This window comes from Eptesicus fuscus, chromosome 22, assembly GCF_027574615.1.
Source record: "Eptesicus fuscus isolate TK198812 chromosome 22, DD_ASM_mEF_20220401, whole genome shotgun sequence".
NCBI classification, from domain to species: domain Eukaryota; kingdom Metazoa; phylum Chordata; class Mammalia; order Chiroptera; family Vespertilionidae; genus Eptesicus; species Eptesicus fuscus.
The window spans coordinates 421723-434063 of record NC_072494.1 but is presented as its reverse complement, the minus strand read 5'-3'; the positions used below and the strand labels follow the sequence as shown (position 1 = coordinate 434063).

The window sequence follows — 12341 nt, the reverse complement described above, 5'->3', positions numbered from 1 at the left end:
CCTGATGACTAAATGGTCTTGTGTTTTCCTGACCCATCACAGGGACAAAGCACCCTTGTCTGATGCTGCTGTTCCATGACATTGTTCATGTCCAACATCATTTCTCTTTCTCGGGGCACAACCCTCCCTTGCACAGGAAGGAAGGAAGGTGGGGGTGGGAGGTCCTGGCTTTCTCCCTGCAGGGCCTCCTCAGCCAGCTTCAGTCCCTTCCTGAGACCACAGCTCCTCTTAAGAAATCCCTCCCTACAGAACTGGGTTCTTGCAAGTCTTCAAAAGACTTTCTCCCACCTCCCCATTCCGCCTTTGGGTTAAGAGTTTAGGGACTGGTGATAACAGCTCACTGTTATGTAGTATTCCCTGGGTCAGCTCTCTCTCATGTAGTATTTCCCCTTCCACAACCACAAAATAAAAATTCTTCTGAGTCCAAAGACCCGAAAAAGAGGCTGTAAACTCTAGATTAATGATATCAAGAGTTCACCACGATGACTTTCATACCTGGAACAGCATGGGCAGCAGCAATAGAACGTGCATATCTTCCCCACCACCTGGCAAAGCCTCAAGCTCACACAGGACAGGCAGGATAGATAGGGGACGGGGGCAGGACCCGCCCAGAGAAGGGGGAATGACTTACATGCTTAGGCGGGTGAGGGCCAGTTCCAGGAATCAGCACCGGGCAGGGGGAGGGGTCCAGGTGTCTCTGAGGGATCCGTGGGAAGCAGTCTCTGTTCTGGCCCAGATCCAGCTGGATCCAGCTCGAGGGTCCACGAGGGTCAGGCAGTGGTCACCTCATGGAACAGTCTCCCGTGCACAGCACACGTGGCAAACAGCTCCTTGGTGAACCCTGCCTGCATGATCTAGTGGAGTGTGCCCCATTCCTGAGGGGGACCCTCACCAACACAGAGGCCTCCCCATGACTCAGGCTCACTCTTCCTTTCTCAGCCCTGGGCTCTGATCTTCACGTTGAAATGAAGAGCTATGAGGATGGAGGGATCCGTGTGGAGTGCACATCTGCAGGCTGGTATCCGAAGCCCCACGTGGAGTGGAGAAGAGAAGGGGGAGAGAGCTTGCCCGCCATGGCAACGCCTGGGGCTGCAGATGGAGAGGGTCTGTATGCAGCCACGTCATCTGTGATCCTGAAAGGCGGCTCTGGGAAGGGGGTTTCCTGTGTCGTCAGAAACCCCCTGCTCAGCCAGGAGAAGACAGCCAGGGTCTCCATTGCAGGTGAGTGCCCGGCCCCACACTGTGCTCAGCTGTGGCCGCTGGGAGGAGGAGGCCTGTGTGTTTGCTGCTGACCTGGGTCTGTGCAGTAAACATAAGGTCAGAACAGGGACCTTGGTGCTTCTCTCCCCCATGAAGCTGTTTATGTCACAGACATTTTCTGAGCATCCCAGCTGCCACCCACTGGGACAGGCAATGGGATGGGGCAAGTGGTAAAGGTCAGCAAACACATGACAAGGTGGGGAAATATGTGCAGACACGTCCTGGAGAAAGGGCTAATCTCCTCAAACATAGAACAGCTCAGTAGAAACATGAATGTTTCCCAGAAGGAAATACCTGGGAAAGGATGTCCTGTCTCACTGAACAGGAGATGTTCCCACCAAACAAAACCATGTCATTGGTAACACTGATGGCAGGATTGTGGTAGACAGTCACTCTTAGACATTTGTTGGTATAATTTGGTATATCCTATATAATAAAAGGGTAATATGCAATTTAACCCTCATGCAGTCACAAGATGGCTGAGCCCACTGGGGAGGTGGGGTTCCCATAAACGTGTGTTCAGCAGAGACCTGAGGCTGCATGGTGCCAGGACAGGTCGGGGGACCTGAGGCTGTGCCCCCCTTTCAGCGGAGCTTGACTGGAGACCTCAGGCTGCGCCCTTAGCCCCAGTGCTAGGCCAGGAGACCTGACGTTGTGCCCCGGGCCTGGCGGGGCTTGACAAGGGTGGGGCCGACCGGGTCTGGATCTCGCCCAATGGGGGTGGGGCTGTCCGGGTCTGGGTCTCATGCAGTTTTGAGGCACATGCAGGTGGGCAGGGACTTGACTCTGGGTTCTGTGGCGCACCCAGAATCTGACAGGAGGAAGATTTTCATATACATTTTACTAAATTTCTTTCATCTTTTACACTTCTATTATAGAGAAAGGGCAAATAGCAATATTAAAATATTTCCTCTAATTAATTCCCTTTTAAAGTGCATGAATTTCATGCACTGGGCCACTAGTTTTTGTATAAATTGACACAACTTATATGAGGGGAGGCAGGGGTGTGTGTAGAACAATCTTAATCCAAACTACTAATTTATTGACCCAAAATTCCATTTCTAGGAATTTAGCTGACAGATCAGCTCGGGGTTGCGTGCAATAACTGATGAGCAAAGTTATTTCTTTTTTAAAAAGATATTTTTATTGATTTCAGAGAGAAAGGGAGTGGGAGAGAAAGAGAGGAACATTAATGATGTGAGGGAATCATCAGCTGCCACCTGTACACCCCACACTGGGGACCAAACCTACAACCCAGGCATGTGCCTTTGATCAGAATCAAACCTGGGACCCTTCAGCCCACAGGCCAATGCTCTATCCACTGAGCCAAACCAGCCAGGGCACAAAGTTATTTCTTAGAACATCAGTTATAGTAACAAAAGTCAGAGACAGTGCAAATGCCTCCCATGGGGACTCCTGTGCAGTGGAGGCTGCCCTGTGGGAGGAAGCACAGACGTGTCTCCATGCCGAGAGGGAAAGGTCCCCAGGACCCACGATGCACTGAGAAACGAGCTGCAGAGCAGCTTGTGCAGATGCTGCCTGTGGTGTAAGCAAGAAAAATAAGATGTTTATTATATATATACTAGAGGCCTGGTACACAAAATTTGTGCACTGGTGGTGGGGGTGGGGGTGGGGGTTGTCACTCAGCCTAGCCTGCACCCTCTCCAAACTGGTACCCCATGAGGGATGTTCAACTGCTGGTCTAACATCTCTCTCACAATCTGGGACTGCTGGCTCCCAACCGCTGGCCTACCTGCCTGCTTGATTGCCCCTAACCACTCCCCTGCCAGTCTGATTGATGCCTAACTGTTCCCCTGCTGGCCTGATCACCCCCAACTCCCCTTCTCTGCCAGCCTGATTGTGCCCACGTGTCCTTGCCTGCAGGTCAGATCACCACCCACTACCCTTCCCTGCCAGCCTGGTCACCCCTAACTGCCCTCCCCTGCTGGCCTGTTCACCCACAACTAACCTCCCTTGCTGGCCTGTTCACCCACAACTGCCCTCCCCTGCTGACCTGATCACCTACAACTGCCCTCCTCTGCTGGCCATCTTGTGGCAGCCATCTTGTGACAACATAGGGGCGGCCATCTTGTGATGACATGGGTGTGGACATCTTGTAATGTGAGGGTGTGACAGTCAATTTGCATATTACCTCTTTATTATATAAGATTTAAGAGGTTTGAGTACAGGCATTATTTAAATGTAATGTAATTTTTTTCTTTTTTCTTTCTTTCTTTTTTAATTTAATAAATCTTTATTGTTCAGATTATTACAATTGTTCCTCTTTTTTTCTCATAGCTCCCCTCCACCCGGTTCCCACCCCTCCCTCTGCCCTTACCACCCCCCCCACCCCACTGTCCTCATCCATAGGTGTATGATTTTTGTCCAGTTTCTTCACACACCTCCACACCCCTTTCCCCCCCGAGAATTATCAGTCCACTCCCTTTCTATGCCCCTGATTCTATTATATTCACCAATTTATTCTGTTCATCAGACTTTTTATTCACTTGATTTTTAGATTCACTTGTTGATAGATATGTATTTGTTGTTCATAATTTTTATCTTTACCTTTTTCTTTTTCTTCCTCTTCTTAAAGAATACCTTTCAGCATTTCATATAATACTGGTTTGGTGGTGATGAACTCCTTTAGCTTTTTCTTATCTGTGAAGCTCTTTATCTGCCCTTAAATTCTGAATGATAGCTTTGCTGGGTAGAGTAATCTGGTTGTGGGGTTTTTTTATTGTCTAAAGTTTTACATGTTTCCTTTTTCCCTGATTGACCCAGCGCCCCCCCACCCACCTCTCCCCCACACACACACACACAACCCCTGCAATTTCCACCCTGGGCAAGCCCCCACCACCTCAGTGTTTGTGTCCATTGGTTATGCTAATATGCATGCATACAAGTCCGTTGGTTGCTCTCTAATCCCCCACCTCCCCTGCCATTTGTCTCTGAATCTATTTTTGTTCATCAAATTACGTTGATCATTATATCCTACATATGAGTGAGATCATATGATATTTATCTTTCTCCAACTGGCTTATCTCACTTAGCATAATGCTCTCTAGTTCGATCCATGCTGTTGCAAATGGTAAAAGTTCCCTCTCTTTTATAGCAGCATAGTATTCCATTGTGTAGATGTACCACATTTTTCTAATCCACTCATCTGCTGATGGGCACATAGGTTGTTTTCAAATCTTAGCTATTGTAAATTGTGCTCCATGAACATAGGGACGCATATGTCCTTTCTGATTGCTGTTTCTGGTTTCTTGGGATATAGTCCTGGAAGTGCGATTACTGGGTCAAATGGGAGTTCCATTTTTAACTTTTTGAGGAAACTCCATACTGTCTTCCACAGTGGCTGCACCAGACTGCATTCCCACCAGCAGTGCACGAGGGTTCCTTTTTCTCCACATCCTCACCAGCAATTGTCGTTTGTTGATTTTTTTATGACAGCCATTCTGACAGGTGTGAGCTGGTACCGCATTATTGTCTGGATTTGCATCTCTTGGATGATTAGTGACTCTGAGCATGTTTTTATGTCTCTCGGCCTTCTGTATGTCCTTTTTCGAAAAGTGTCTACTTAGGTCCTTTGCCCATTTTTTGATTGGATTGTTTATCTTCCTTTTGTTAAGTTGTATGAGTTCTCTGTAAATTTTGGAGATTAAACAAAATACAACATGATAAGACACAACACACAGAGTACCAAACACAAATGGATTCATGATACCAATAACCCCAGATAAAGGTGACCATCAGACAAAAGAGAATTAGGGAGAGAAAAGAGGGCAAAAGTGATATTAAGAAAAGGAAAAAATGTAAGAGTGGAAAGAAAAAAGAAGGGCAAAAAATATATGTAAATGGGGAGAAAATTCCGAAAAACCAACAACTACTCCAAAAAATGCAAACAACAAACACCCAGATGAATCTGAGGAGGCAGAGCTCTCTCTAGGTGATCTCTGACCTTTCCGTCCACGAATTGCCTCATCAGCTGTGTTTAATTCGCCAGTTCGGGTGGATGTTGTTTGATTCAGCTGTTCTTTCTATCTGCTCTATGAGAAGGTGCAGTACCCATCGTATTTGGCACCACCTTGTCTCCCCGCAGACAAACCTTTTCGGTGCCTGCGGCCGGGGAGGCTGGTGTTTTGGTGTTCGAGGGTTCATAGCTGAAGCAGCTGGTCCCTGGTGTTGTGGTTGTAGGGTCATGGGAGGAATCCAAGGTCGCCCCGGTTGAAGTTATGGCTGGGCTTCCGATCAAAGCTGCTCTCCCCTTCAATATGGTGCAGTCTCTGTGGCAGAGCCGGCTGCTCTGAAAGAGATTTCAGTAGCAGTGGAGGCTGCCCGGCCAGGGAGCCCCGTCGCCAGTCTCCAACAGCCCTGTGGAATATAGCTGTCCCTCCTCACACATACAGACACTCCCCTCATGTCCATACGCTCTCCTTTCACTCTCTCACTCACTATGTTGCAGCTGCCATCTTGGATCTCGAAGATGTTTATATTTTTTAAATGAATAAACTCTTGCATGGCACTGGCGTCCTGTCAGGGACTTTAGAGCATTAATTTAATGTTCTTGCTGATTAGGACATTGAGAACAGATGGGCTAAGTCATTGGTTCAAGGTCACAGAGCTACTCAGGCAGAAGACCCAGAATGTGAACTGGCCCTCCAGCCCCAAAGGTCACCTTCTGAATCAGCAGGTTAAGCCCCTGATGAGATGCTGATAAATAGCGCGGGGAGGGGGGGGAGGAAGAGAGGAGACGCCAATGACTGTATGTACATTATACTCTAACTGTTCCCATGTGAGAGTCAGACATTAAGACACTGATCTATATGACGGGAAGAGTTCTAGGCACTGTGGGAAGAGAAGTGTCACTTCCCTAACCCAGAGCCCCCAGAACCCTTCAGATGAGCAGCTGAGCCTTTCCCTCCACAGGCCCCTTCTTCTCCAGCGCGCAGCCCTGGCAGGTGGCCGTGGGGGTGACTCTTCTGGCTCTGCTGGGGCTCCTGGCCGGAGTGGTGTCCTCATGGTGGCGACAGCAGAAGAGAATCTGGGCCTTTAGCAAGGAGATGGAGAGGCAGCTAGCTGAGAAAAAAGCAGCTCTGGCTCGGGAGCAGGGAGAGCGAAGCGCCAAAGGTGAGGCCTGACTGCAGGTGGGTGGGTCCTCAATGCCCCAGGCCGCCCCCACACCGCGCGGGTCCCCTGTTCCATCCCCATAACAGCACCTTCTCTTTCTGCTTATTTCCAGAGAAGCTGCAGGACGAGCTCAGTAAGTTCCGCTCCCCCACCAGGAGGGTTCTGGGGTTCCTGGTTACCCGCCTCACGGACCTCTCCCATTTCCCCTGCAGGGTGGAGGAAGAAGCAGTACCTGGCACGTGAGTACCTGGATGGGAGGTCCTCCCTCCCTGGCTGCTCTACAGGATCTATAGGCTGCTGAGAGGAAACCGGAAGGAGAGAGAATATTCTCTTCAAGAGGATGGGCTGGTGTCAGTTGTCCCAGATTTATCATAACTGCGCAAAAGCAGTGTCTGAAATTCTCTCACTAAGTCGCCCAATTCTTTTTGGAAATGGGCAAGAAATCATGCAGATTGAGGCAGATGGGTTTCAGCACACACATGCATACACGTATGCACACGGCAAGCCTAGCCTGGTACAGGGGTAAGACAGTCACCTCGAATGCCAGGGGCACTGGCTCCATGATCTCAGTGGGTGCCTGGCCCACGGATAGCACCACACGCTGTGTATAGTGGGATTCTCCTTCTCCCTTAAAGGAAGGCTTCTCATTGCCACACCCCAATGGCCAGCATCACTGCAGTTGATGGGTCATCATTAAGGAACAGAAGGGGAACTTTCACGCAAGCCCTGTGAAGCTGAGGCAGATATGACCATAGAGCCGGCTCCTCAGTGACTAAGTGGCTCATGGGAGGAACACAGGGTGGACATGCTGGGCACAGGGATGGTTCTCAGGTTGGCATGTCAGAGATGGATTCTCAGGTTGGCATGTGAGGATGTCACCATGCTACACGAAATGATGTGCAATTTAAAACTTATGAATTAGTTATTTCTGGAATTTTCCATTTAATATTTTCCAACTGTGGTTGACAGAGGGTAACTGAAACTTCAGGAAGGGAAACGATGGTTAAAGGTGACTGCTGTTCAGACACGTACAGGACAGACCTGCAGGTGCAGCTGGGAAAGCCCCACTAGGTGCCTGCAGGTCATTAGGTGCAGGTGACCTTAAAGAGGAGGGGGAGCAGGGAACTGAACAGGCAGAGGGAGGTGATGTGGGGGGTCAACAGGAAGAGAGGGGAAAGGACTCAGAAAGGACAGGTGAGGTGACTCTGTCTGAATTCCTTTGCAGGTGACAGGTCTCAGGCCTATGCTGGTGAGTGACTTGTGCTCTCTGGTTCCTGGCACCTGTGTACAAAGCCCTTCAACCCTCTCTGTGCTGGTGAGGGATCATCAGACCCTGCTCAGAGCTCATGTTCTGTGGAGGACCACTCTGCCTTTCTGGACACCCAGAGGACCTTCCAGATACAGCGTCCCCTCACCTGCTGCCACACACGCCCACTCCTGGGCAAGGCCTGGCCCTGTCACCCACAGCCCCACCATGATGGAGGGAAGCCCTCATTCTGAGAGCTTTTATGCCTCATCCTCAGAGCTGTGGGGGAAGGAAACTAGATATTGGTGGGAAGGAGAGGGAAGAGGCTCAGTGAGGACAATGGTGGGGGGAGAACAGAAATGATGACCTTTCCTTGCCTATGTCTCCTTCCTTTCAGAGTGGAAGATGGCCCTTTACCAACCTGGTGAGTGAATGACTGTGTTCCCTGGGAAAACAACAGAGGGGCCTGGCTCCCTTCTCCTCCAGCTCTTGACTGGGGGACATCTGGGTGGGTGGCATGAGGTCCCTACAGTGTGTCCATCTGCTGCTGAGAGAGTCAGGAACAGCTGCTGCCTTGTGCTTCCCCAGGTCATTGTGGGATGGAGGAGGTATGTGGGGTACAGCTGGTGGCAGGAGCTGGAGGGAGAGGGAGCAGGTGACCTGACTCAGGGGCTGCCCCTCCTGCCCTGAGCCTCCTCAATGTGTGCCATGTTTCTGAGTCCCTTTGAGATGATGGTGGTCATTCCTACTATGTGAAGGTGGAGGTAAGACTGGATGAGGTGATGAGTGTGTGTTGGTCAAAACTCCAAGAGGGAATCCATGGCCTGTTCATGATGGGTGTGTATCTGATGGTATTGACCACAGTCGGGAGAAGGTTCTTATGACCTAAGAACAATGTAGGTGATTCCTTATATTATAACAGACTGTGTTATAGAGTCATTTACACAAGGGGTGTTGGGTTGGAGTGGACAGACTATGTGTCAGTCTGCACAGACTATTCACCACTAACGGACCTGTTACAGTACTTTTTAACACACAGCTCGGGTACTAATGATTGACAGGACAAAGGGACAAGGAGTGTGGCAGCACCAGCCATAACTACTGGTAGTCTTGTGGTGGGTGGTTCTTTATAATGAACTAGAGCCCTGGTGCATGAAATTTGTGCATGGGGGGGGGGGGGAGGGTATCCCTCATCCCAGCCTGCACCCTCTCCAATCTGGAACTCCTCGAGGGATGTCTGCCCATTTAGGCCTGATCCTACCAGGATTGGGCCTAAACGGGCTCTCAGACATCCCTCACACAATCCAGGACTGCTGGCTCCCAACTGCTCGCCTGCCTGCCTTCCTGATTGCCCCTAAGCACTTCTGCCTGCCAGCCTGATCACCCCCTAACCACTCCCCTGCCAGCCTGATTGATGCCTAACTGTTCCTCTGTCAACCTGATTGCCCCTAACTGCCCTCCCCTGCAGGCCTGCCCTCCCCTGCAGGCCTGGTCCCCCACAACTGCCCTCCCTTGCAGGCCTGGTCCCTCCCAACTGCTCTCCCCTGCCGGCCATCTTGTGGTGCCCATCTTGTGTCCACATGGGGGCAGCCATCTTGTGTGTTGGAGTGATGGTCAATTTGCATATTACTCTTTTATTAGATAGGATGCTATCACGTTTGGTGTTGACCTCTGTTGTCATGTCATCCTAGTGTTACTAAAAAAAACTGTTCATGGCTACATTTTAAGGACCACACATCATGATCACCTTGAAGGCTTTGGTGTGCCTGCTAAGGACAGTGAGGTTGGGCAAACATCACAGCATGAAAAGATGAAGGAAATCCCAGACACAGAGATGGAATTGATTTGATTCAGCCACATCTACCCAGTGATTACAGAGGGTTTAGGGAAGGACCTACTTCCAGAGGCAGGGGTATTGTAAGAGAAAGCACAAGGATGAGCAGTGCCCCAGGCTCACAACAGTGGGAGCTGTCACCACCTCCAGGCCCAAGGCAGAGGGATGGGGAGCAGTCACTGGAGCCCTGAGGAGGCTGGGGCTCAGGGAGAGGCTGCCTGAGAGGAGGTGTGCGCTGTTGGAGCATCTCCATCACAGGAAGTGGGGAGGATGGGGCTGTGCCTCTCTTTCCTTCCCTCCAGTCTTCAGCCAGTACCTGCCCTTGGCCAAAGCCAGCAGGTGACCAGAGGCAGCGAGCCCAGTGATGCTGCTCAAGGAGGACAATTCCTGGGCAAAGAGGGAGGGGCAGGTGTGAGTGAAGATCACATAGAGCCCAGCACGGCCCCAGCACAGCAGAGACCTGGTCACTGTGGTCACACCACATGCTTCCTGGATGCCTGGCCTTGGGCTCAGTGTAGCTCACATTCTGTGTTATTCTGCCCTAAAGATGAGTGCTTTAATTCCCATGTTACAGACATCACATTGAGACTGGAGACATTACATAGCGTGTGTGTGTGTGTGTGTGTGTGTGCGCGCGCGCGCGCGTGCGTGTGTGAGTGTGTGTGTGTGAATGTGTGTGTGAGTGTGTGTGTGTGTGTGAGAGTGTGTGTGTGTGTGACTGTGTGTGTGTGTATGTGTGTGTGTGAGTGTGTGTGTGTGAAAAGACACTGTGCAGAAAAGGAAGTCGTCCAGCTCAGGAGGGTAGAGCAGGGGCTGGGGCCCTTGGAATCCATGTGACTCTGCAGCACAGGTGGGCACAGTCCTTCTGGGGCAGAAACAGGAAGAAGATAGAAGGAAGGTGGCCACTTGAGAGGGCGGGTTAGGCAGACCCCAGCCCTCGTCACACTCCCTTCCTCACTCAACACCTGGCCCTGTGGTTTCCCTTGGCTTTGCTGATGGTCACACTTGGGGCAGCTGGGACCCCAGGCTCTGGGCTTGGGTTTCACCAACCAGACCCAAGCCTTGGAGCCTGAGGCTCTCAGGTCCGGATACCATGGCTGACCCCACACCATTGGAACTCTCTGCAGCGGACGTGATTCTGGATCCGGACACCGCGCACCCCAACCTCCTCATTTCTGAGGACCAGAGGAGCTTGCAGTACACAAGTGCATGGCGGAGCCTGCCAGACAACCCCAGGAGATTTCAGGATCCTTACTGTGTGCTGGGCCGTGAGAGCTTCACGTCAGGGAGACACTTCTGGGAGGTGGATGTGGGGGACAGGAAAGTGTGGCAAATTGGGGTTTGTAGAGTGGACTTAGAGATAAAACTTGTTAAAATAACACCCCAGAATGGATTCTGGACAATAGCGAGGTTGGAGGTGCATGACTTCCAAGCTCAAACCGATCCCTGGAGCAAACTCACAATTGTCAACCCTCCTACAAGAGTGGGGGTCTTCCTGGACTATGAGAACGGGGAAGTCTTGTTCTATGATGCCATCGATGGATCGCACATCTTCACCTTCTCACAGGCTTCCTTCACTTGGCCTCTGTGGCCTTTTTTCAGGATTTTCTCACAGGAGCCCACTGCCTTGACCATTTGCCAGGCACTAAAAGAACTGGGGAGTTCCCCTGTGTCTGAGCCAGTGCCTGGCCCTTCCCTGGAGACCTCAGTGGCCTCAGGCTCAGCTTATGGCAATGGAGACCCTCAGGCAGAAGATCAGTCTTTGCTTCCCCCTGCCCAGCCCTGAGCTGAGGGCCTGCTTAACAGCAAAACCTCAAGCAGGAACATACTTGCTAAAAACTCACTGAGTGAAGCACTTTCCTAGTTATCTTCCAACTTTTCCACGTGACAGATGAGGAGACCAGGGTGCAGGAGGTTAACTCTCCAAAGGTGACTCAGTGCCTTCCTGCAGCCATAGCTCACACTCACAGATAACACAGAATGTGGTGGGTGCTGGGCTAAAGGCTTCAGGTGACTTTCACTCACCAATCCTCACAGCACCCCTGTGAGGGGGCCTCATTGAACGTGTGGAAAGGGAGGCAGGGCCCAGGGAAGTGACGTGTAATTCTTGCAGGAAGCAGTGCTGCTGGGAGGTGTTTGACCTCTGACCCTCCCTCTACCTCTGGTCTGTTCCTTTGCAGGCAATGTTCCTGTTGGTCAGGGTCATGGGCAGCCTGAGGTTCCCTCTCTGGGCCCCAGGGTGAAGGTCACTGTAGGTGACTACAAAGGCCGCACCCACCTGGTTCCTTCAAGGGGGACTGTCAGAGCCATGGCCCACTGCTCCATTGGCTGGCTGTCCATGATGACGTCGTCCACAGAACGAATTCACAGTGACCGCATCACCCGGGGCAGAGAGGGGACTAGAGGCCAAACTCCTCACCAGCTTGTGACCTGTGACCATGAAGCTGAACCAACCCTCCAGCTTCATCCCTGAAGCTCACGTGTGAGGCATGAATTGGGGGAATGGGAGCCAGGTGAACTGCAGTGGACTTTTTATCACACTGTAGCCCCATCTCCAGGAAAGGGACACTCCACGCTGAGCATGCGTTGATGTTCCTGGAGGTTCCTTTAACTGTTGGGTCCTGGGGACGAGCCACTCCATCACCATCACTGTGATTGGTCACCACTGTGTCCCCTCCACCCGGCAGGTGGTTGTCAGGTTACATTTGTTAAATAAATTGGTTAATAATCTTCACTCTGCAAATGAGCTTCTTCCAGATTCTCACCCCACCGTTTACCCACCACATTTTCACAAAATCCTTATTGGATTAGCTTTGTATGCTGCTGTAAGAAAACCACAAATTTCATGACCTAATGCAGCACAGATTC

At 51.0% G+C, this 12341-nt stretch overlaps 1 protein-coding gene across 7 annotated transcripts in view; it reads left to right on the top strand.

Moving 5' to 3' along the window:
* Nucleotides 1-12207, top strand: part of LOC103304029 (butyrophilin subfamily 3 member A3) — a 32535-nt gene extending 20328 nt beyond the window's left edge. For 4 of the 7 annotated variants that reach the window (XM_054711903.1, XM_054711904.1, XM_054711905.1 and 1 more), the window contains 7 exons: nt 940-1221; nt 6193-6393; nt 6506-6526; nt 6606-6632; nt 7619-7642; nt 8037-8063; nt 10601-11647. In XM_054711903.1, coding sequence (XP_054567878.1) covers nt 940-1221; nt 6193-6393; nt 6506-6526; nt 6606-6632; nt 7619-7642; nt 8037-8063; nt 10601-11259 — 1241 coding nt within the window. In that variant the 3' untranslated portion in view covers nt 11260-11647. The other 3 variants (XM_054711902.1, XM_054711901.1, XM_054711900.1) reach the window with 3 other exon arrangements.
* Nucleotides 12208-12341: the final 134 nt, after the last annotated feature.